The following is a 25,884-nucleotide window of genomic DNA, read 5'->3' as shown; positions in this document are numbered from 1 at the left end:
GAATAAATTGATAAGGGTAGGGTAGGAATAACTCCAGAAAGAAGGAAGATCCTCGCAGCTTTTGTTCACTGAAAATTGAGTTTGCCTTCCTCCAAACTCAAAAGTCTCTATACTGTTATATCTTTACAATGTATAATGAGAATAATTTTCCATCATTGCCTCTTCCCACTTCAAAAAATAAGTGATTCTTGGGAGTAAGAGGAGTTTCCAGTGCCTGTGACTTACTAAACCCTACCCTTCCTTATAACTTGTGAAGTATGGAAGATATAAACTCATCATCTAATATGTTCTGTGGTAGTACCACCGAACTCTTAAACACAAAAAATATATAAAAATGAAACTGAGATTTTATCTCAGTATACCTTGAAGCAAATCAAAGGCAAATAATTATAAAAATCTTGCTTGCTTAAATTTCTATTTGAAAAGTCAGTATTTCTTTTTGATAGTGACTAATTTTTTTAGACCCTGGAACATAAGTATCTTTCTTTCATTCTGATTGAATCATGCTATTGCTAAATTTTAATTTAATTTCATCATTTTTATTGTTGTGAATTAAGAAAATACTTATGTCAAAATGTTTTTTGTACTTATGGCAACATCTTAATCTGTTTTTATATGTATTTCTTAATATACATTTTCTTCCTAATTCATATAGAATTAAGGACCAAAGGTAATTTGGCTCACAAAAGCATCAGGGTTGCATTGAAAAATCACCTTTATCATTTTAATAAAATGAAAAACATTTATTAAGGAAAATTGCTCAGTACTTCTGACTTACTGAACAAAATAAAGTTTTAGAAAGTTTTGAAGAAATGTTTGTATTGTTCATATTTGTTTACTTTTTCTTTGTATTGTACTTCAAAATCAGTGTTTCACTAAAAGTATACATTTTTTTAATTCATGTAATCTGACTTCCTCATTCTGTAACTATATTATGATATATTTGTGTGAAATTATTGCAATCCATTTGTATGTAACAATAGTTTTTCTTCCAGATACAGTTAAGATGTAAAGTTAGAGCAGAAATTATGTAGTATTTAGTATTTACTAGTGGGAATGATCCACTTTATTACAGTATAAAATACAGCATAAAAAGATTCTTCTTTAAATAATTCATTTACATTTAAATTTAATATTAAATTAAATAAACATAAATCCACATCTTTTCTGTCAGACTACAAAAACTTAAGCATGAATAAATAAACATTTATTCTCTACTTCTTATATTTAAAATTCTTAGATTTATTTTTATTATTAATAATCCATTGGTATATCACACTGGCGTATTTTTCTAGTTTGCCACTGCAGAAACAGAAGTCCGTGTGTCTAACTCCATACTCATTGTGATACATGACAGATTATTTTTAATGTACATGGTAATTTGACTGTAAGGTTTTTAGCCTAAGGGATGTTTTTAAATTTTACAAAATTTTGTGGCAACATTGAATGCTGAGTGAAGAAAATTCTGTTCATTCAGTTGGCTTCTTCTATGAAAACATACTGAACATCTGATAATTCACTCAAATTTCCACTGTCCCCTAAAACGTGTCATATTCATCCACCTTAATGTTATAGGAACTGTGTTAAATTAAAAAATCAGAGAAAGTTCGAAATTTCAATTTCCATCTAGTACACCGTCCTTCACATACACCGAAACTGTTCCTCCAATTCTTTCCTCCAGAGATTAAAGGAAAAAGGATGCTGTTCCAGTAAATTGTGCTTTCTTAGAAACCATGGATAAATGACTACACTATGAAATTTTAAGTTTTATTGTGTTCCTGCTTTGTAAAAGTGCATCTTTTTTCCTAATCATTTTAATCTTTCTCTTAAAAGATTCTTGTGAGAGGTTCTTTTATTTTTGGAAGGAAGATATGATCTATTTGTAATATATTAAATACGGGTATCTTTTATTTGATATAACTGTGCTCGAACTTAAAGGTGAAGTTTTCATGTAAACAGAGGTCATTTTTTCCTTTGGGATCTTTATTTATAGGAATAAGATCTTCTGCTTATCCCTATGGCAGAATTTTGCAATACAGCCTGTCTTTGAGTACCAATGGTCCATATAAAATGTGAGAATTAAAAATTTTGTGGTAGAGACTTAAATATATCCAGGTAATGTCACTAGGTATTGTCTTCAGTGTGGAATATTTTTCCTCTTTTTTTTTTTTAACAGAAGAGCTATAACCATGAAGAGGGGAAAGCTAAAATGACATGTTATTTTTGTAATATGCACATCTCTCCTGCATAAAAATGAATCAGCTCATGGAATTCCCATTATTTAAATACCTGCTTGTCATTTTCATCAGTAATAGATTCTTTCCATGGAAACCTTATTATTTGTGGCAGTCATATCATGTGTGATTGTATTTGCTATTAAAATCAAGAGATGCATAGACAAATAGAGGACAAGGATATTGCAATTGCTGTTCAGGATGGACTTTTATGTTACTTGGAGTAAATATGCTATCATACCAAGTAGGGGAAGATAGACCTCAACTTACCTCTGAAAAGCAAGGTTTTATAAAATATATGTAACATATATAAAATATATGTTATTGTGAATTATTTATTCACAATAAATAATTGTGAATCCCATATTCCCTTTTCTGGGCATGGCGACATACTTTAAGACACTTATGCTTGTTTTCTATATGCTTACCTTCCACCATGCATATTTTTTTTTATTCATCCCAACCCCACATTTAGTGGCAATGGAAATACGTTATTTTAAGAAGAAAGGAATCAATGTCTCCCTAAACTTGGGCAACCAGACAATTATCCCAATCAAAGAACTATACTAATGTAACAAAATGCATTTTGGCAGAGAAATGGTAATGCTTTGAGTTATAGCTATGTTTTATTCCTTAGGAGAAGCTTATCATTGATCATTTATTCTAAGGTTAAATTATTCAACAAGAGAGTTTCACAAGCTCAGAAAAAAAGATGTATGCATTTTGTGAATAAATTGTGTAGGGTCAAACTAAAAATGGGGGAAAAAAATGAAGTAATTGCCTCTATCAGACAGTAAGCAGAAATGACTTTACAAGTTAAGGAGTGTGTGTGTGTGTGTGTGTGTGTGTGTATGTGTTTTAACATAGAAAAATTTGTTTATCAAAGAGTGAGATAGTAATATACTTCTGTGCTTTCAATAAGTCACTTCAATTATATGAGAAATGGCCATTGTGATAATATAAAGTATACGCTTTGCAATTCATATTCTCAACAATAGCAGTTTAGAATTGTTTTAAGAAGAGTTCATCCTTTGAATAATATAATATAGACTATGTGATGATGTCTCATTAGCATATCTTCTGTTTCTTGATGGCCTATTTTTTTTAGTAATACATCTTTTTTATAAAGATTTTATTATAATCACTTAGCATAATTTTAATGAACTATGAAACACTTAATTCACTGGTTGAATGAAGCAGTTTTTAATAAGACTTTTGGCAAGGATATTGTTAATTTAAACTGGAGAACATTTTCAACTCTGTAAGTCTGCAGGGCGTAGTTAAACCTGACACCTTCGATGACATGTTAAAAAATGCATCAGTGAAAACCTCTAAGTGCTTTAATTTAGGAAACGATAGAGAAACAGATTAACACATTTTTAAGTATCTCACACAGTCACTCAGACATAGAGGGAGAAAGTCATATTTAACAATTATTAGGTCCTTCTACAAAAATCTCAAACCTGATAATAAATAGGTGATGTTTAAAAACTGAAACATTTATTGGTCATGTACTCAGTCAACTGTGAGTGACCACAATGGTTTTTCTTTGGTGTCTCACTTCAAACCTTATGACTTGAAATGTTTACCTATTTTTGAAGGGAAAATAGAATTATTTTAAAATCCTTATTTTGCCACTGTTTACTCTTAAATTTGTGTTATTTGGAAATGCTGTAAAGTTAATCTCAGAATTAAAACTCCTGAGATCCAAAATGCAACTATGAACAAAGGGCCAATAGCATGAGCATTTCTACTATTAAAGATTGTATTTTTTAATCTCAATTAATTAAATTCATAAAATTTGTAGGATGTCTATTTAAAATGGAAATATTATCATAATGCTAGTAAATATTTGATTACTCCCACAAAAGGCATGGAGTCATAATTAAATTTTATGTTGAGATGATTTTTTTTTTGCTGTTTTGACAATATTTCCCCACAGGTATAAAGTACCATACATTTTTATGTATTGTAATTCATAACTACAAGGATTTGCTGTAGCAATGACATTACATTTATTTGACCGCTCTGGTTGAATTTTTAAAATATGTGTCCTTGGGGAGAAAATCTAGATGAATTGGCTAAAAGTAAGAGGACAAGGTATAATCTGAAGTAGAGGACAGATTCCATGATGCCTGTGTGTTAGGTCTAAGATGTCTAATTGTGGAATCACTAATTTAACTGCATGTTGCTGATGTGCGTTACCAAGTGAGCTGATGGTTTTCCAAGGCCCTTACTGGGCTGAGCAAAGGGAGGGAATGTAATTTGTCTCCAGGGTAAGTGTTGGTTCACAGATTACATGGCCTTTTAATTGAAAGATATATGTGTATACATATAATGTATATAATATCTAAACATTGGTGTGTATATATATGATATATATGTTTAGATGCATATGTATGTTAAATTGAATGCAACAGGGAGGAGAGTCATAATTCTTGAAGTCCCCTAAGTGTTCACAAGAAAAATAATCCATAATTTTGTGATGACCCTGCTTTTGAAATTCGGTTGACAGTAACATATACACATATATGCAAATACATGTCACAAAGACACATTCACAAGCTCACACACACCCAAACACACATATACGTATGGTTTAAGATAAAAATATCTTGGAAAATAAAAGACAAAGCAAGGCCAGACTTCAGTTATAGGAAGGTCCTCTGGGGAGCTGAGATGGACTCACTCTCTTCAGCAATATTTAAAAGGACAGTTGGGTTGCAGAGGAAATCGTATTTATATTTAATGAGTATAAATGATATGAACACCAGTTTGAGTAACCAGAAAACAGGAAAATAGCAATTCTGTGTGAATTTTTACTTCATGTCCCTCTTTTCAATTACATAATTATCACTAGGTTTAGTCAACTTGATGGAAGTATCTCAGAGCCGCAGCTTTGATAAATGGTAATTGCAGCCCGACCAGGAAAGTCTATGTAAATTGTTTACTTATGCCTTTATTTATTTATTACCTCCTAACTTCCCAATAAGGTACTACTAAAAGAAATTGTGTGCCTATAAAAATATGCTGTGTAATCAAGTATGCCACCTGACTTGATTTTTACATGAATATCAAGCTTCACAATTTCAAATCCATTTTGAATGCTTTGAATGTGGAGGAATTGCTGAATTATAATAACATGCATTATATTTAAAGGCCTGCACACATTAAGGCTAATAAAAAAAATAACACTTTTAATAAAAATTTAGTGGCTAATCCTTATTCATGTACTGGCAAAGTCCTTAAAGGTTTCTATGATTTATTTTAGGTAGAAGGCTGGAAAATTCATTACAATCATTTGGTGGAGGAAAAAAATTAATTGTTCTTTAGTTTTGTTTCTTTGAGAGAAAGTACATCTTCATTTTTTAATTTAAAATCTTGTTAATTTTTACATTTATAGTAAGGTTTTGGAACATTTAAGGAGAAATTTTCTTAGTGTACCTTGGTGTTTTATTGGCAAAAATAAATCTAAGATATTGCCAATGTATCCTAGCAATTTAATAAATTAAAAACTTCTGTAAAAATAGTTCACTGATTTACTCTTCAGAATAGCTTCAATAATTTTCCTTATCAATTTTATGTCTTTCTTTTTTGTTGTTTCATATTGCTGTTATTTTAAATTTTAACACTTAAAAAATGGCACTTTCCCTCACCAATCTTGTCTTGACAGAAACTAAAGTGTAGCTAAATATCTACAATTAAGATTTAAGATAAATGTCTGGAATTTATGAGTAGTTTATTCTGTTACCATAACCTCCATTTAAAATCACCTCTTTTGTTTAAAAATCATTATTACAATGCCAGGTGTTTTAGTACTGTTGTTTTTGCTATTGTCATCATTGGAACCTCTGGTGAAAGGAAGACCTTAGCCAGTCTTTTGTGAATTTTATATAGAGGCATGCTTTATTTATGGCGAATTTTATATTCGTATGGCGCAAATAAAAAAGCAGTGCAAAATTAAGTTATTTCAGTTGAAATAAAGGCATAAGTTCACATGAGTATGTAAATTGTAAAATGAAATATAAATTTTAGTTGATGAATAATGACAGAAGTAATTAAACATGGTGTGAAAAGGGACTTCAGTGAACCCAGATGTGGTTAATAGCTTTGTTTCCTAAATTTTAGCTGAGAAATATAAGTTCTAAATCTTGATAATTAAAATCCTCCCTCAAAAATTCACCAATCTCTTTTTGCTCTTTGCCTAATAGTCACATAATTTGGTCAGTCCCCTCTGTGTTCATCTGAAGATTGGAAAGTGCAGAGTTGTTATACTTTCAATATTAGTTACCTTAGATCATTTAAACTGTACATGAATTAATAATCCTATTAAATGGTGTTATCTTGTTTGTTTTAACTATCTTCAATCTAGAGCCAAGTTTTTCATATGCATTTAAGTTGCCTTAACACATTTTACATTAAGATAAAACTCACTGTGTTGTAGGACTTGTAATACTGACTTTGGGGAAATTATTTTTGTAAGGAGACGTCAACCAATTTTTTTAATATTGTACTTATTTTTCCACATGTAGCTAAACAGGCTGCTTAATTAAGAAAGAACTAGTAAGTAATCGAAGTAAGAAGAAAATTGTCAATAGAAAAAGAAAACATATCTTTTCTAAAAACTAGAATAGGTTTCTTTGCATTGAACAATAGTATAACATAAAAAAAGACTGTATTCATCCCATCTAAGGTTTGTGTCCCAATAGCCAAATGTATGTATATTTTTAAAGGACTTTTTTAAAAGAAACTGGTCTACTAAGTGTGACAGATGACAATCATAGCTATAAATGCAAATTAATTATAATTATAGTGATGGTAAAACAATTTTTTGAACTCCAGACTTTGCCCAGTCACCTCTGATATTAATCATACAACCTGATAAAACTCTGCCAGTAATTTGGGAAAATATAATTAATTTCATTATGAAATAGATTTCATGTACAAAGCATAGGTGGATTGCCTAGGCGATCTCTAATATAATTCTAGTTCTAAGCTTAAATTATTCAAATTGCTACCCACCCTAAAATAATTAAGTCCATTTTTGTATTTTCTAATATGATTTTGTTATCAAATTGGGAGGAATATATATCCTTAATCAAATAAAATTCCAAAGTGACAATCCACAAATATTTATTGAACAGATACTCTGTAGGCCTCTCATGAGTTACTGTACTATTACAGTCTTGGTTGCTAACAGAAAATCATGGAATAATTAAATGAGCTGCAAAACTGCTTCCTCTTTATCACATATCAAAGGCTGTTGTTTTCCCGTAACTGTCACCAATGTCCATAATTTTACTCTGACACTCAGAGACAGGATGTAAAACATTAAAGTTTGAAGTATGTCTGTAATTTAAATGTTCTGTTTAAAAGTGAGTAACTGTTTTTTATTTCCCCAAGCAAAATTGATTTTACTTTCTGAAATCTGAGGGTTAAGTAATAAAATATCCATTCTGAATACATTACTTTGATTTCAGCCCCATGGCCACCTTACTCACTATTTGTTTCTTTTTAAGATTAGTTTTAGGAAACTCAGATGAGTTAAATCATTTATATCATATTATATTACATTCATTATGTAATATCATAAAACTAGGAATTTTTTAGTAAGGAATTAAATCCAATTTTATTAGGAATGTGTTTATAAATAAGATTTCTGCTATCATTCTTAAAAATGTTGTGAAAGCCTATGGTGTTAAATTATTTTGTTTAAAAAGATAGCTATTAACTGGATTATTTAAAAATCTTAAAAACATGTTTAACAGTTCTACTTTCTATAAAATGTTAGACTGAGATCGATTAATCAACACTTAATAAAGAGGTAAGTAAACTCTGAAGAAAATCAGATATGAATAAGACAATAACTTTAATTTATTCAAGGAAGACAATTTACAGTTTATAATCATCCAGAGTGTTTTTAGGACATATAATTTTTTGGTTTTTATTTGTTTTGATTTTATTTTGTTTTATTTGTTTTGATTTTTGGGCTAATTATTCTCAAAAACACCAACAATTGTAGCTAAATATTTGTTTATTTTTAGGAACTCTCAGAGAATGAAGTGGTTGGATCTTATTTCTCTGTGAAGTCTTTCTTTTGGAGGGTAATGTCTCAATCCTTTATATTAATTGTCTTGACTTTTGGATCTGAATAGTTATTTTCAAAGTTAAATGTGAATTGAGAAATTCATTTTTTAAAAACAGACTCTCAGAGAGCTGTATTCATTTGTCTTCTTCTAACTTTTATTCTAAGTCATCTAGGTGGCTGATTCTTCTTTATTTGTAAAAATTAGGATCTTCATATATTTAGTATATTGCTTTGAAGTCAGTTCCTTATGGGAACAAATTTATCCCAATTTCTGAATATGTAGAGGACCAGAAACCTTCAAGAATGTGTTAGTGCTGTCTAGAGGGTCCACTAAGATTCTAATTTCTATTCTTGTGAAATGGGATTATTTTCTCTTTTATTTCTGTTTGAGACAAACTTTCTTATATTACATTGATCTTTCACTAAATATATACTAGATAATCACCATATCTTATTTTTTTTAAAAAAAAAAGACTCCCATGAATTAGAAAACAGCAACTTTGCTTTTGATTTAAATAAAGGAAAAGTAAAAATTCCAAAGAATTTGTTTTAAATGCCATTGCAATTTAATCTTATTTACTCTTCATGATTCAAACATAATGAGCTCTGTCATTCCCTCTTTCTCTGCTACAATTCTGCATTACACACAGATGATTTATTACTTATGCACTTACTACTTTGCCTTCAAGAGTTTCCCTCTCTTTGAAATTTTACAATATATGAATACCTGGCAACAGATACTGCAGTGATAATACAGCTCTTGTAGGGCTTTGCCATTTTCTTTCCTTGGCTCTCTAACTGCTCATGCCTGAAAGCTACCTTCCTTCTTCAGAATTTTGAGATTTGTTGGAGGGTCTCTGAAGCAGAATGGCAGATGATGGATGAAGTCATGCATAAACTGACCGGCAAACTAATAAAAGCCACATCTACTCATGCCCTGTCCCCATTACACTCTGTCAGCTTTGTATTGTTGTGAACATATTAGTAGTTATAGCTGCTTCATTTCCTTTTGGCATATTGGTGCTTGCCTTCACAAAGTTATTCTGTATATTTGTTAAAAGGATAGGAATTCCTCTTATATGTTCACACATTATCCATGAGCACACAGTGACTGCTTTTGAATTGTTCCATGACCTCACATTGAAAAAAGGCTTTCTGCAAAAATTTCGTCTGTTTTCTTAAGATGCACAAATATGGTGAATTCATATGGTGCAGAATTCACAGGTCTTCTATGTTGAGTTTCTCCTTTACACAGAAAATTTGCAATCTATTATAAATGAAGACTTCCCACTAGGACCTCTTCCATCAGTAATAATTTTTAAGTGTTTCTTTTTTTCAATATTCATTTATTTTAGTGAAGTATTATTATCTTACATCCTTGTTAATATGTTGACAGTATAGGATGTCTGCCCTCAGGTGTGGGCACCATAACTCTCCCACCGCTAAAACACCCACAGTCTTCCAGAGTTTCCTTTTTATATAAACCTTTCAATGTCTTCTTTCTACTATACTACTCCAAATTAGTCTTCCAGTCATCAGTACTTTCCATTTGGTTTTACTCATCCTTAAGTATTCTTTATTGACCTTTCTCAATTACTTGAGCTGTCTTTTTTTAGGATAGCAAGTAGGAAAGTTTTAAAGATGCCCCTTTTTGTATCTAAGATCCAGTGATCTCATGTCATTTTTGGGCATATGTTGACTGTCAAAATTCAGGCAGAACTTTTAGTGGTCATTTTTTTTAAATTTTTTTTAAATAATAAATTTCATTTTTATATTCCCCCATACAATTGCAAACCCCCCATTCTGACCCCAATCCCTCCCCTCCCACCCCCCACCCCCCAAAAGTGTCTCTGGTTCATAGTTTTTTTTTAGTGGTCATTTTATTTTTACCAATGAGAAAACTAAGGCCAGAGAAGTGACTTCATTGCCCTGGCACACCTGGATGATATGGTCAAGACAAATATTTTTCTCTCTCTGAATGTCATAGAAATAAATGTTTGGAGAAGTCTTTAAGCAGCAGAATTACTTTTTGGAGTGATGAGAACTAGAGATTCCCAATATAAATGTATAAATGGAACTGCCCTTAGTTTATTTTTATGACACCCTTTCAAATTCTTATATTATATGACTCTTCTAGCTCCTGACAACGTTTGAATGTGTTGGAGAGCACGACATTCCTGCGTTTGATGTCCCATTTTACAAAATCAGAAAATTAGTGATCAAGTGTACTTTGGATGCTATCACTAATTTTCAGATATGCAGAAAACAAAAATAGTTCAGAGAAAATCTTCCATGAAAAATTTGTGACTTAAAGACGATTTAATTTGAATAAAAATTATATCCACTTATTTGTGAGATTCAATATGTCATTCAGGAGACAGCTGCTGAGTGAAACTGAATCCTAGTGGGATATTGTTCAGTGAATGTCAGTGCTACTTCCTATATCTTAATGTTCTTGAGAACAAAATAATGGAAAGACTGCAGTGATATAGAGTTATTCTAATATTCTAAAAGCCTAACATTTTTAATTCATCAAAATATATCTTAAGACACAAAACATTAAGCACAGGTTCTGGCATAAGCCATGTTTCTCATAACAATGATTCTGTGAAACCAATTAGATTAAGTAAGAATTTAATTAAAAGTATTTGACTTCCCATTAAAAAGTGATGACTTAGTGTATCTCTTTCAGATGTTTAGTACACTTCAGTTTCCTCTTGGTCATCTACATTGACTAGACATTTATATTCTGATGAATGAAAGTTAATTAAATCAACCATTTTATGAGAATTTTATAGAGACTCAAAGAGAAATGTTAATATTATTTAAATGGAGGGAGATGGCCTATGCCAAGATACCTCATATTAAAAAGAGGAGAAATAGATCATATTATGAAATTGGCAAAGAAGAGTGCATAGAATACATAATAATTTGGAATTATGTCAGAGAACTGCCTTATGGTAAAATTAAACAAAAGTGTGGTTGAAGGAAAACCCTACAGACCAAGGAAAAGATGTATTTGCTTTATAAAACAAGAATGTGATGTGATTCAATGGGGAAGTACTTATATTCTGAACAACTCAACTATACATGACACAAACCTAAATACCTTCCTGACACACATGCACAAGAAAAGTTCAGGTATTTTATTCATTTAGATATGAAAGTAAGATCCTCAGGGAAAAAAACAACTTTTAATTAAATGCCTCAAAGTCTTTATAAGTGAATCTCCAGACTCATTCTTTCTTTGCCATAACATTGGTGAAAACTTGTAGATTTCTTTAGCAAACCAACAAAATTACAGCATGTATGATGACTTTATATTAGTTATATATTTTGAACAAAAATAGTAAAGGCTTAAGAACTTGAGTTTGGCCACAATTAAGATTAGAAAGTGTAGTTAAAACCTCCAAAGTAAACATAAATACCTTCCCGACACCATAAATTGTATCAAGAAGCAATAGAGACAGGAAATAAACTTTAGGGACAAAAACCAGGGAATTCCTTTAAGGATTATAGTGCCAGAGATTCATCTTCTAAGAAAAAAGGGATCAAAGCTTTATTATTAGATGAGACACTTCAAACTAGACCAGACAAAGCACTGGAAGGGTTTTCTATAAAGGCAATCCTGCTTTGAGAGGGTGGATGGACTGTGGAACAAATCTACTTGTTGGACTTCATCATCCAGGTGCAATTTACTAGAATAAACTCCATGAGTAAAGGAAAAGATAGAGCATGCCTGTGCCTGGGATTGAGCTAATAATTGCTCCACGCTCCAGGCTTTGCAGCACAAAACAGTCATTCTAGGCTGTCATTATCTCTTCTTTGTAGTGTCTCAAGGATCATTTGATTAAATAAAAGCATGTGCACCTCTGTACTGAAAATAGAGCAAAGAACTGAATCCACACATAGCTATTGTAAAGACATAAGCAATGTCTTTCACTCTAGTTTCACAATGTCTGAGTCTAATTTGGAAGGATTAGGTTGTACACAGGTAATAAAATCCAGGATAACAAAAGTCAAGGATTATTTGCACATATCAGGGAGAAGACTGGTATTGTGAGTGTTCCTTTAGTCATATATTAAGTCTAAATAGATTTTTTTATCTGTTTTTAAATCCAGATCCAGAGTAACAGGATATCTTCTATTATTAGTGACAAGTTTTTCAAGCAGTGGAATTAATTAACTTTATTAGCTAAAATTGAAATATAGAAATGTTCCCAATTTTTATGTAAGATTCCACAGTTGAACTATCTTATTAATGGACATTAAGGTATAAATTTTAATGGAGTATTTAATATGGTCTACTGAATAATAGAGAGGCTAGAGTTATTATCACCTGCCAACTTTTACTTCTTCTAAGCCTCTGATTAGCTTTTCTCAATAATCTGTACCCAAGGATATATTTCATCTAAACATAAGTGAAAGTAGTACTTCAACAAATCCTATATTTACTAATTCTTTCTTTCTTTTTTTCTTTTTTTGGTATCATGAACTTCTTAGGTTCTGTCCAAAATACTGGATGATGTAGGATGAATCATCAATTAGGTATCAACAACCCTAGATTCCAAAAAGTCAGACTGGCCAATCTCTAGACGTTTGATGTTGAGTATTTATCTTCTCCATACCTTGGTTTCTTCGTGTGAAAAATAAGTTGTCATGAGAAACCCTGGAGTATGAAAATTTTAGCACATAATAGCTGCTCAGTAAATCTTTCTTACTGAATGCTCTAATCTATCTAATTGACCTCATCTACTCCTCTCTATTGATGTTATTAAAATTGATGAATCCCGGGCTTCCTCGGTGGTGCAGTGGTTGAGCGCTGGGTTGTGAAGCTGCCCGCAGCCTCTGCAGCGCCTGTTCGATCCCCGGCCATCGGACGAGGGTCCCACATGGCGTGCAGACCTCTCCTGCCACACCCACTGCTTCCCTCAGCAGTGTATTTCATCATTCTGCCTGCTTTGCTCTCCCCTCTGGCTCTGGTGAATTTTCTCACCCCCCCGCGCTTCTGACTGTATCCAGTGCTTGTATAAATAAATAAATAAATAAATCTTAAAAAAAAAAAAGAATTTATCAAAAAAAAAAATAAAATTGATGAATCCCATTTCATAGTAGCACTATTGCTTGGAAATGTTGTCTAGCGACTCTAGAAGGTATTTAATGCAAACTTTCAGCCCAACCACCATAATTTTTCCAGTATTTCTTGTTCATCTGTATCTGTATTAATCCATCCTCTGTTACTTTTGGTGTTTGTAATAAAGGGAAACTTGGGTTGCTTTATTGTAGTAAAGACAAGAAAGAGAAGTGCTATATAGGATAAAATTTCTCATACTTTATAGAGTTCTCTTTAATCATTACAAAGGATTCACATGAGAGGTGCTGTTAACATGATCATACATATTTCCTGTCCATGTTACCTTTATTCTTCTGGAGATTTACCACTTTTCTGATTTTGGTAACTCTCTAAAACATTTGAAGCCTCAGACTTGGAAAAACGATTCTTTCCATGATTTCTCTTATTATGTTTCTTTAATCTGTTACATCTATTAATGAAAATCTGAAACTTCTCAGCTGGATCATCACCATATAATCTCTTTATTTTCTTGAATGCTGCAGCACTAAGCTACTAAAGAAAATAGTACTGGAAATGGTATCATTGCACTGGCATTTATCTTCCTTGTACTAGAATTTTCTGACAATGACTTGAGGAGCAAACACATGCTTTATTTATTTTTTTTTTAATAATGTCTTTTGAAGAGTAATGCTAGCCTCTGATTGAACTGAGGTATTAATAGTGGTACAAAGCTTTCCCAAACAGCTCTGATCATTCATTTCCATCCAGACGTACAGCAGGCCTGCTTTTCCTGTCCCGGGCTTCTTCAGAGCAGAGTTTCAGAATGCTTATTACCAAAATGCACAAGTAAGTTCTGCCATTCAGATTATTTTTTTTTTTCTGAGCTTGCATGAGCTGTGAACTTTGAATTGTCATCTTACTATTCTGAAAATTCACTCTCTATCCTAACTTTTATATATTTGAAAAATAATTGAAATGTTGAATTCTTTTTCATGGAAAAATATAAATAAACTAATGTTCTCTTTAAAATATCAGCTCACGATTTCCAAAGTCTTATTAAAGACTTTAGTCATTGACTCATTGCCTCAGACTTTGAAGTTTATGTTGTGACCTAGTATGTTGATAGTCTTTATTAAGTCTGAACTTGCTTAGTCATTCCTTATGTGAGGGGATTGCAAACTTTGTTGTGCTTGAGGACCACATGAGGCACATACAGAAATGCATTGCGGTTCTGATCCATGGACCTGAATCAACTCCAGGAGGGTCATAAGCAGGGATTTCAACAGAGCCCACTAAAATTTGGAACTACTGCTTTAAAAGTTCAAAGATTATTTCTTCCTTTTATGGAGTGGGCTCTTTGCTTTGAAGCCCACTGTGTTTTTCCCTTTATTCTTCCCTTCTTTTTTCTTTTCCTTCTCAAATTGAATTCTGTCTCAACAAGGACATAATCAAGAACATTACTTTAGGTAACCATGTACCCACTACAATATGCTAATTTTATTGCAAGACGTTTTGTTTTTATTTAATACTCCTTGTCATTTAGGTGCTCAAGAAGTAAGTTTTGGTTGACTGATTATCAATTCTTTGATAAATAGGTGTTATTTGGTTATGTCCCATGAGAAAAATGTTAATGAAGGAAGGAAATAGTAGCCTTTATATAATTTTCAAGTATATTCTTACTTCTCTTTTAAATGTTTCAAATATCCAGAGCAATCTGCTTTTCTAACTGGTAGATTTGAGCGGCAGGACTAAGGTCTTAAAATAGCATATAGAGTATTCATGCTAGAGAATGGCCAATGTGTACAATTATAGTAATTGATAAAAAATTATTAGAACATAGCTGAAAGCCTCTGTGGATGCACTGTGGAGCTTTTAACACACACTTGGGCTTATATCAAATCAACTAGACAGAGGGAGAGTGGTTAAACCAAGATCTAAACCCACCCCAAGACAGGGCTGGGACAGGGCTAAAGAATTTGAATTTCCAGCAAGTTCTCAGGTGACACTGATGTCATTATTCTGGGGACCACACTGAGAACTTTGCTAGACAGAAGAGAGTAAAACAGCAAATGAGAAGGAGAGCATTAAAGTCATTGGTTTTCATATATTTTTTGGCTGTGGAATTCTGCTTGTCACCAACTTCTTAGTGAGTTCTTTGAAACTTTCACTTTAAAGTAATAAGTGACTATCTTAAGCAAGTCAATTCTTTGTTTATGGAATATATTCTTTTCTACATAAGTCCTGCAATGCAGCCTTCCCTCCCACTTCACACACAGAATAGCGCTCTTAGTAAACAAGGCCCTGGAATATAGGTTGGAAAGCCATAATAAGAAAATTGAGACTTGAGAAGGAACCACGTGCCCAGGTTATGTAGCCAGAAATTGCTAGAAAAATGTAGGTGCTTGTGTTTTGTACTATTGGTCTCCTCAGTTTGTATCTTCCCCCTTCACCTTATTTTTTTTTCAAGTTTCTATTATTCACACTTACAATAAATATTGATCTGTTTAATGACTATGCAGCTACTCAAACAAATCATAGCTGAATTTTGGAGTTTCTTTTTAGAAAACTGCCATTTTTAATCAAAAAACCTAAAGGAAAAAAAATCACTTAAAATTACATATGATATGTCATGGGGACCCTTCCTTTTTTTTTTTTGATTCTTTTAATTCTTTTATGAAGATCATCTTCATTCCCACATTCATTAACCCTGTTTTTGTAAAGAAATGTTCACCCACCTCCTTTTCCCCCTTGATTCCGAAGCCACCTTGGAAATATCCTTCCAGGTTATAGCAGTGAGCAGTGCCTCCATTCCATTCACTTTATTTTTGTGAAAGCACGAGGCTCCCATTCTTTCCGCTAAGCTCTTGTACTCATGTGAAAGATGAAAAGAGGAGAAATCAAGTAAGGGTTCTATACTTGCTACCACCGAAGAACCTGACTTGGCATTGCTGATCGAAGCTGTGTAACCTAGACTGAATGCAATTGTTTCAAGACAGGGATGCCTTCTGTGTCTAGAGTGTGTAGAAAATGTCATTAAGTATAGTCATCAAAACTGAAGTATTATAAATATAAATACATATGCTCCTATAGTAGAAAAGTAGAAAGTGATTTCATGTATTAGCCACATAAAGAAATCTAGGAATGTCATTTTATATACAATCAGCTCTCTTCACTGGAGAGTATCCCTTCACAAAATTATACTTAAATCATTGTTACTTTTAAACCCAGGAAGAGGTCTGCTCCTCAGACTTATGTTAGGAAAAGTCCAGGAATAAAGGTTAAAATACTGGCATCTAATCACACATGCAGCATTTATTAGCCCAACTGCTCAAACTTGTATCAGTACAACAAGAATAACAGGCCTTGTCTAGTCATTTCATAGGGTCTTCATAAAAACCAAGTGACATAATAAACACATACGCACTTTGAAATTCTGAAGCTCTAGATAAATGGGTAGTTATTAACTCTTTGAATTTCTAGCAAGTTGACTAACTAACATAATGACTTTTTTTTACTCCCCACAAACTTCGTTTTCCTTCATTCCTTCATTGCCACTCACATTCCTTAATGAAACTTTCAGACCCAAAGTTTAGAGGCTGATTTAGAACATACTTGAACACAGCTTTTGAAGTTCACAGACATGCTGGGTGTGTAGGTAATGTCTTGTATTGATTGGTATTAATTAAGGCAGAAACACCATGCAATGCTGTTCACCAAGGCAAGGAAATATACGTTGTGATTTAGAAGGTTTCCATTGAAATGTTCCAATATTGAAAGTAGTATCTTTTTTTTAAAAAAGTAGTTTTCCTATTCCTAATTAAAGCATGCTGAATGTATGACTTTTGATAATGACAGATAACAATGACTATGGCATTGCTATGTTGTGGGAGAAAGGCAGGAACTCAAAGTAGAAGGGGTGGTTTGTAAAATAGGCTATACTTTTATAATGTTAACATTATAGGGACTCTGTTGAAAGTAAAGCTAATCCATAATTTAGAAGGGCAGTACTTTGAATTTGAAAGAAATGTTGAATTTTCTCATGAAGTTACTATAAGTGAAGAAAAGATGCCTGCCACTATGAAAGAAAACAGCAATTTTCATAATGTTGAATCCTCTAATATCTTACCTATATTCTCTCAATTTATTTCATATGCTATTTTTTCCAAAGGCATTATGTGATCAATTTTAGTAGACTTGCTAATTTTAGAAAATTCTTGTTTTGTTCACTAGATTAAATATTATAATTTAGAACTGAGCATAATAAAAACTCGTTATAGAAAATGTTCCAATTCTAGAATGAGATGTAATTTAGAAACATACCTGCGATGTATATCACATATGAAGTGTTAAAAATATTTGTGATTCAAATTTCAGAAACAAGCAAGATGTCTGGGTGGGCATACGGACTGTATTTTCTGTTCTGTGGTACTTTAAATAGTTCCTTGGTGAGCTGAAACTCAGTTGTCTCCGAATGTGACGATAATGAAATTTTTAAATGATCTGACTAGAACTTGCAGCAAATAGTACAACTAAAACCATCTGTAAATTCCATTTATAACATGAAAAAAAGATTTTCAAGAACCATAAGTAATTAAAAATGAAATATCACAATCTGGATGAGGCCTTTGCTATTTATATTTACTTTATATGTATTTTGACACAGGCATATTTGACACATATGTATTTGCTGATATTCCTGAAGTATCTACATCTTATTGTAATATTTGAAAGACACATTCTTTATTTGAGTATTCTTTTATGCAATCACCTTAAATTAAAGATACTAACTTTATAATGTATTATAAATATAAATTATAAAGATACCAATTTATTAATAATCTTATAATTAACTAATAACCCATAAATTAACTTTATTTTGAAAGTTGTAAATATTTTTTAAATTTGAAAAAATATAACAACAGGGTGAGGAGTAATGCCCAGTGAGGTATTTCAGCTTCAAACACATTAAAATAACTCTGCCTTCCTTTGCCTAAGTTTCAGGCCCAAAGTTTACGTCTGTCAGACCTACACAGAAAATCCCATCTTTGGAGAGGAATTGTCAGCATCACATTGATTGAGGGGAGAGACCTGAAGGCCATGGATTCAAATGGGTTGAGTGACCCCTACGTGAAGTTCCGGCTTGGGCATCAGAAGTACAAGAGCAAGGTGACCAGATCTCTTTTGCATTCTTTGCAGCATTGGGGAGGCACTGGGTGGTTGGTAGTCATTCTTTGAAAGCTAAAAACACTTGGTAGTTTTAAAAATGCTCAACAGAACTTTTGAACATCATGTCAGAAAACAAAATCAATAAATGTATTGAATTTCTTACATGAAGTGCTATGTAACGTTCTCAGTGCATAACTTCTCTATGTCTTGATTTCTTCCTTTCAAACCAAGGATAATAGTGCAAGCTATCTCTTTAAAAAAGGGGGAGGGAGGAAGAGAAATGGGTCAAATCTGTGATGATGCATAAGGGATTCAAAGAGTGTTGGCTGTTCTTATTATTACAACTGCTACTAGTGCAGTACTACAAATAACATTACTTTATATGCCAAATGTCGTTGTGTTACTCTGAGCCATTTTATTCAAACTACTTACACCAATGCAGATTGCAAGGTTTTTAAAAATTTATTTAGAAAAAAAGGGCCAGATCCTTGCTGCCTTATCAGAAATGTGCCATAGGGCTATTCATTTATCCTCCCCATGTGCAATTTCCCTCATTTAAATAATGAGAATTAAGTTTAAACCTACATAACAAAGTTATTGAGGAGATTAAATGGGTGTATGTTATGCATATAAAGGGCTTGAAATACTTTGGTGTCCATAGTAAATATTCAATAAATAGTAGTAGCAGAAGGAAGAAGAGTAACAGCATTAATAATCAGTATACTGAAAAGTAACAAATAGTAGTTATAAAATATATTAATCACATTATTAACATATCAATATATTAATCATATCAGTAGAAGTACTGATAAATATTTTTTTTAAAGATTTATTTATTTATACAAGCACTGGGTACAGTCAGAAATTGCAGGAGGATGAGAGAATTCACCAGAGCCAGAGCAAGGAACAGAACAGGCAGACTGACAAAATACACCACTGAGGGGAGCAGCGGGTGCGGCAGGAGAGGTCTGCGAGCCATGTGGGACCCTCACCGGCAGGCGGGGATTGAATTGGTGCTGCAGAGGCTGCGGGCAGCTTTGCAGCCCAGTGCTCAAACGCTGCACCACCAGGGGAGGCCCGAGTACGATAAATATTAAAGGCCATAGTGGTCACAGATACTGGCTATTTGAGGAACAGACATGGCCTCTTTGATGGTCAGTTTTTACAGCTGGTTTTCATGGATAGCTTGGGACAAAGGATCCCATCTATCTTGTATTGAAAATCACATTCTACTTTGATGGAAATATCTTCATGTTAACATCATCCTTTTCATGGATCTTGGATAAACAGCCCAGGAAAGTTTTCACAGTACCTAAGGTTATCAGCAATATCACAAACCAATTCATTAGCAGGCAGTGAGAACTGCTGCTGGCTGATTGGTTACCCAATTGCATAACCCGTGGAAGGAGAAGGCATCCTTTCCCACCTGAATGAAGTCATATAGCAAGGACTGCCCTAAAAAACAAAATGGAAAAGTTAGTTTATAGCCAAATAAGAAAGACCACTCCCACAAAAATATTATAGGAGTTATTCAGAATTATGAGACATTTGAATTTTTATAGGCTACTTCCAGTGCCATCTTTATTTTTTGACCATACACAATAGCATATTTTAAGGAGACTAGTGATTCCAAAAATAGGTGCCTATGGCCATGTCTATCTTGTCCTTTATCAATTAGCATCATTCCCATGTTCTAGTAGGCTTGAAACATTACTTATTTTTATAGTCCTGCTCTTTAGGTTTGAAATATGAAACGCAGCTATGGACATGTGTCTCTCTTTGCTCTTTCTTTCCATGATCTATTGCTGATTAATTTCAGGTTATGAACTTTAAAAATTGTGATTCATTTGCATTACCTTTGCGCATAACATACTTCATTGCTTTCAAAGTCTTTACATCTGATGATACGTCTTTCATACATTTAAAAAGAGAAAAGGCCACAGGATGCCCTCCTACTGAAAAGAATAGAGAAACAAATATGAAATGTTAGATAAGCCAATGGTGAATGGAGTTTTCAAACAATAGGACTCACTTTACTCACTGATTTCATCAGTTGTCTCATCTAAATACTTGAAGTTATAATTTTGCACTTCAGATATCTTTCTCATATATGTGACATGAAGATTGTATATATAATATACACACATATTCATATTAATTCACAAAACCTCTTTGGCATATTGTTTTGGAGGGAAAGACATCTGAGTATCTAACCAAAGACATAAATTAAAGTCTAAATTCTAAAACGTAATGACCTTGGGTTGACCATTTAAACTCCAGGTCTTGATTCATCCATATAAAACTGGAGATGATACAGCAGTGCTAAAATTCCAAGGTAAGTTTGCCTGACCACCCCAAATTGTTTCTTCCACCTGCTCTTACAGAATGGCTTTTTTCATGTATTCACACCCAAATCCCATGTATGTGGTAGGAAAATAAAAAAAAGAATACTGAGAATTCTTAGATTTCTTTATTATGAGAGGAGAGACTACAAGTTACATCTTTAACAACCAGCATTAACTGGTTATTTAAAATAAATGCTAGTACCCGAGTGAACTATTTACATTCAGACTATTTGCCTTTTCAGTGTAATTCAAACTCTTCATCTGTTATTCAAGATGAGGAGGGGGTGCCTTTTGGTTTTCAGGACACATCACTTTGGGTCCTTTTAGACAATATGCAGTAAAGAAATTAGTGATCAGATGTCACCTTTCTACCATCTCTGGAAGCTTTTGTTCAAATCTATACTTACATGGTTTTCTATGAAGTACCCAAAGTTTGGCTTAGTATCTCAAGTTAATTTTTTAAATACTGATATTGACAAGATAATAATGACTTTTTGGTTTTCCAGATAATGCCAAAAACTTTGAATCCTCAGTGGAGAGAACAGTTTGATTTTCATCTCTATGAAGAAAGAGGTGGAATCATTGATATCACTGCATGGGACAAAGACGCTGGAAAAAGAGATGATTTTATTGGCAGGTTTGTGCAATTTGATATTTTTGGTTAGCTCTGGAGAAGGTGAATTTTGTTAAAAGAGTATTTGCTTTAAGTCTGATTATTGTCATTGATCTTAATCATAGTAGATGAACTGAAAGAGGTTTGAAGACTGACCAGTAGATGGCAGTTTTGGCCAGTTGATGGGCAGGCTATTCAAATTCGCTATCCAGAAACACTGTGTGTACAAGTTATGAAAGTTGAGAAAGAATAATCTCATTTGATATAAGATCCTTAAAGGAGATAATAGCATATCCATAGTCTGTAAAGAGATCTGAGATAGTATTTCTTTTCATGAAGTATATTGTGACTATAAAATGCATTATTTCCTACAACTCCCTACATGGTAGAGAATCTTTATAATCTAGAAGTTCATACATCTATAGCATTCTCAAATTTTAGTAAAGGGAGCATGTGAGTGAAACAGATGCTTGTTCATCAGATAATGCAGAGAATAAAGGATTATTTTGAGGTTTACATATTATCTCTTTACAAGATCAATGTTATTTTCAATGACTGGATTATAAGTATTGTCTTCTTATTTTAAAGGCTATTTTTATGTTTTTGAGCCATGTATGTCTTTGTAGCAAAGCACATTATAACCTGTCAGTACTGAACTAAAGTGTAGTATACAGAGGAATTTGTTGATTTAGAAAATTCTTTCTACATTGTAGTTCTCTGAACATACAATCTGAAGAAATGCATACATACTAATAGTAATGAGAATTTTACTCTCCGAAAGTAAGAACAGGAATCCAAGCCTGCACATTTGTAATTTCAGAATTTTTTGTTGCTGTTATTGTGATAAATATGGTTTTGAGTATTTTTATCCATAGGATTATAAACTGAGAGTTCAACGAACAGCTTCAGTTAACCTTTAATATTTACCTACTATCACAGAATAACTGTCAATTTGGTGACCACAAAAAAAGTCAAAATGACTGTCATGGGTGTGTTCTACCTTAATCTCATTGATTTATATTCAAACTTTCTTAAATTGTTAAATATACTAACTTCCTGTACTTCTAAGTCCATATTACAAAAGTCCTTATCCCTTTTTAATTTTTTTTCCATAATGACAGTTATCATTTTGTTGTATTTTTTTATTTCTTAAAATAATTTCCAAATTGGAAAATTATGAAAACATCTCAATCCATTTAGTACTGACCTCGACCTTTTCTTCACTTGACAATATGAATTCTTCAGGGTCATTTCCTAATTATATTACAGAAATCATTGGCAGAGAGTTGGATCTGTTTATCTTACTTAACCTTATTTCTATTTTTTAATCCTATTATTTTTATTGAGGTAATGTTGGTTCATATGAGTCAGAGGTGCAGGTTCACCTCTTTGCATGTATGTTACCACACCACATCTGACACCAAGGCATCCATAATCTAGTCCATGGGGCCCCCACCATCTCTGCTCCCACCTTCTCTACCTTCCCTTCAAGTAGCTTCAGTTCTGCAGTCAGATTTCAAGAGTTTGTTTTGATTGAGTTTTGTCCATTCTTTTGTCTGATTTCTCTATATTCCACATATGAGTGAAACCATCCAGTATTTCTTTCTCCTTCTGACTTATTTCACTTAGCATAGTCCCCTCCAGTTCCAACCATGTTGTCAAAATTTTATCTTTTTTTTAATAGTTGAGTAGTATTGCATTGTGTGTAGCACATCTTCATAATCCACTCATCTGTCATTGGGCATTAGGTTGTTTCCATAACTTGGCTGTGTAACTACTGCTGCAGTGAACATAAGAGTGCATGTATCTGTTCGAATTAGTGTTTCCACATTCTTCAGGTAGATACCTAGGAGTGAAATTGCTAGATCATATTATAGATCTATTTTTAATGTTTTGAGACACCTGTAGGGGTTGGACCAGTCTACATTACCCCCTAGTGGTGTACAAGGGTTCCTGTTTTCTCCACGTGTTTGCAAATAGTTTCTGGTCTTTTCTATAAGGGTCATTCTCACAGGTGTGAGGTGGTATCTCCCTCATTGTGGTTTTGATTTGCATTTCCCTGATGATATCACTTCATTTTATTTTTATGAGTTTGTTCATATTTGGGGAAATTTGGATTAAGAGGTGGATCTTAGGGATTGTTCTGGATACGTAGGGGAGTTAACAAAAGTTTTATAAAGATGGAAAAAGAGAATTAATCCATTTGTAGTCTCCCGGATTGAACACATAGAAGTGTTAGGATTATGGTACTTCCAGAGATGGTATGAAAGCTCTGAACTCCTTCCTTCATGTCTGTCCTGTGCATCTCTCCCACCTGGCTGTTCTGCATTATGTTCTTTTTTGATAACCTGGCAATATACCTGGAGCAGCAGCCACTCTCCTTATTTTTTCTAACTTTGAATTAGCTTACTACCTTGCATCCATAGAACCCCATTTAAAATCAAAACTCCCTTTCCTTGACATTTGCTTACCCTCATCCTGCTTTGATTTTCTCTACTGAAGTAACCACCATGTGGCATACTACGCATTTCACTTACTGATGTTACTTATTTCCCATCATTAGAATGTACACTTCGTGAGGCAGGAATTTTTTTCAATGTTTTATTCACGGTGGCATCCTTAAAGTCTAGAAAAGTATTTAGCATAGGATTGGTTCTCAATAAACATTTGTCATATTTGAATTTCAATACCTGAAACCTGACTTAACGCTGGAAATTATGGCTCTTCCTTCTCTAACTTAATACATAATTGGTACAAAGTATACACGCAAAGTGTATACCAAATATATCCTAATTTACAATTAATTTACAATTAGGATATTAGTGAGAGGTACAAATTTTAGTGTAACTAAGGAAAAATACTGCTGTATAGTTGAAAATTAAAAAAAAAATTAAATCAAAAGGGGAACACTAATGGCTTAAATTAGAAAAGTTTTTGAGTATGCTATACTTAAAAATACTTTGAAGTAAAAAAATACTGTATTTGGAAAAATACATTTACCAAGATAAACATTTACCAAGATACTTAACATCTTTTTTGTTATTGCGAAATAGGGATAGGAAATTTGGTTGGTAAATTTTACACAAAAATAAACTTACATGAATGGATAATAATAATGCCTTACAACATATTACATACATCGCTAGGGGATAATAAGAATGGTTACCAATTTTGTAGATGCAAAAAGTGAGGCTGAAGGAGGTTTGAGCTTGCCTAGCTTGAATGAACCTGAGGTGATTGATCTGTGACTCAAATCCAAGACTTTTCCTGACTGTAATGCCTGTACTCATTTCTTCTTGGTCTTGTATTTAGTGTGTTCTGAAGCCATTAAGTACTTAATACAATGCCAAGAATTCACTAATAACTTAGGTAGTGTACACTATACCGCAAGTTTAAACAACAAATTTACCTGTGGCTGAGCTACAGATTTCAAATGAAGGTGAAATAATGTTAATCTGCATGTAATTATTTAACTTTCTGATCACCTGCGTTTTGGCAGGCAAGACGGACTGCCACCTTTACGATAATCAGCTAATAAATCCTCATGATTGTTACACTTTTATGCAGAGCAGTAATCTGAACAAATTGGCTGCTGACAGCTGCTGTAAATTGCCAAGAATGAGTGCTGTCAGAGAACAAGTTGTTTTTATGAACGTGCAGAATAAGTAAATCCTGTGTCACGCAATTTTATTCAGTTGGAGTTATTTGCAATCCAATATAGCAAGATTTATTGCATTATTTATTAGTGTGCAAAATGCTTGTTTATCTTTAAAGTGGCATTGATTTGGGGTACATATATTTTACATTGGTGAATTGCTGCTGACTTTATTTGTTGTGTTCTTACCAGAGCTGAGGCATTGGTATTGCCTATGCCAACAAAGTGCTACAGATGTAAGCTTGAGTAGAAAGCAGACTCTACTATTTCAACAATGTTTTTATTAATGATACATGATTGAAAAACTTTTTCCAAATGGGTAAGTTCTGGGTGAAAAACAAATGCTTTCAAATTCTAAAGCCATAAAAATAAATCTGTAACTCTGTGTTTTATGCTAAGAGAGAGAAAATTTAGGAAGAGTGGGTTCACAAATATGTGTTCAGGCAAATGAGGAAAACAACTTTTGACTTTCAATATTAACCAAATGAGTGTTTCCTAAGGCTGAGGGTTAATGCATTTGAACATTCTATCGATTCTGATTTGTAATAGTTTTTATTTCTAATGCCAGTGCTGTAATGATTACTTCCTACATAAATAAGAGCAAGAGCAATCCTGCTGCATTATTAATTTGAAAGCACAAAGACAGCTAGTCAGAAAATTCTAAGCTGAAAAGATTTTTTTAATTAAGTCATTATATTTTACCATTTTT

The 25,884-nt window shown here is 32.9% G+C and overlaps 1 protein-coding gene across 3 annotated transcripts in view; it reads left to right on the top strand.

Moving 5' to 3' along the window:
• MCTP1 (multiple C2 and transmembrane domain containing 1) overlaps positions 1-25,884 on the top strand; it is a 476,028-nt gene that overhangs the window by 253,045 nt on the left and 197,099 nt on the right. For 2 of the 3 annotated variants that reach the window (XM_054688463.1, XM_054688462.1), the window contains 2 exons: positions 18,392-18,562; positions 21,414-21,544. In XM_054688463.1, the coding sequence (XP_054544438.1) occupies positions 18,392-18,562; positions 21,414-21,544 (302 nt within the window). Of the gene's footprint in view, positions 1-8,278; positions 8,339-14,164; positions 14,243-18,391; positions 18,563-21,413; positions 21,545-25,884 lie in introns of all 3 variants that reach the window. The other variant, XM_054688464.1, reaches the window with a different exon arrangement.

The sequence above is a fragment of the Talpa occidentalis genome, unplaced genomic scaffold (assembly GCF_014898055.3).
Source record: "Talpa occidentalis isolate TD23 unplaced genomic scaffold, MPIMG_talOcc4v2.1 talOcc4.6, whole genome shotgun sequence".
Taxonomy (NCBI): Eukaryota; Metazoa; Chordata; class Mammalia; order Eulipotyphla; family Talpidae; genus Talpa; species Talpa occidentalis.
The sequence above is the reverse complement of the archived record's forward strand: the minus strand, read 5'-3'. Positions and strand labels throughout refer to the sequence as shown.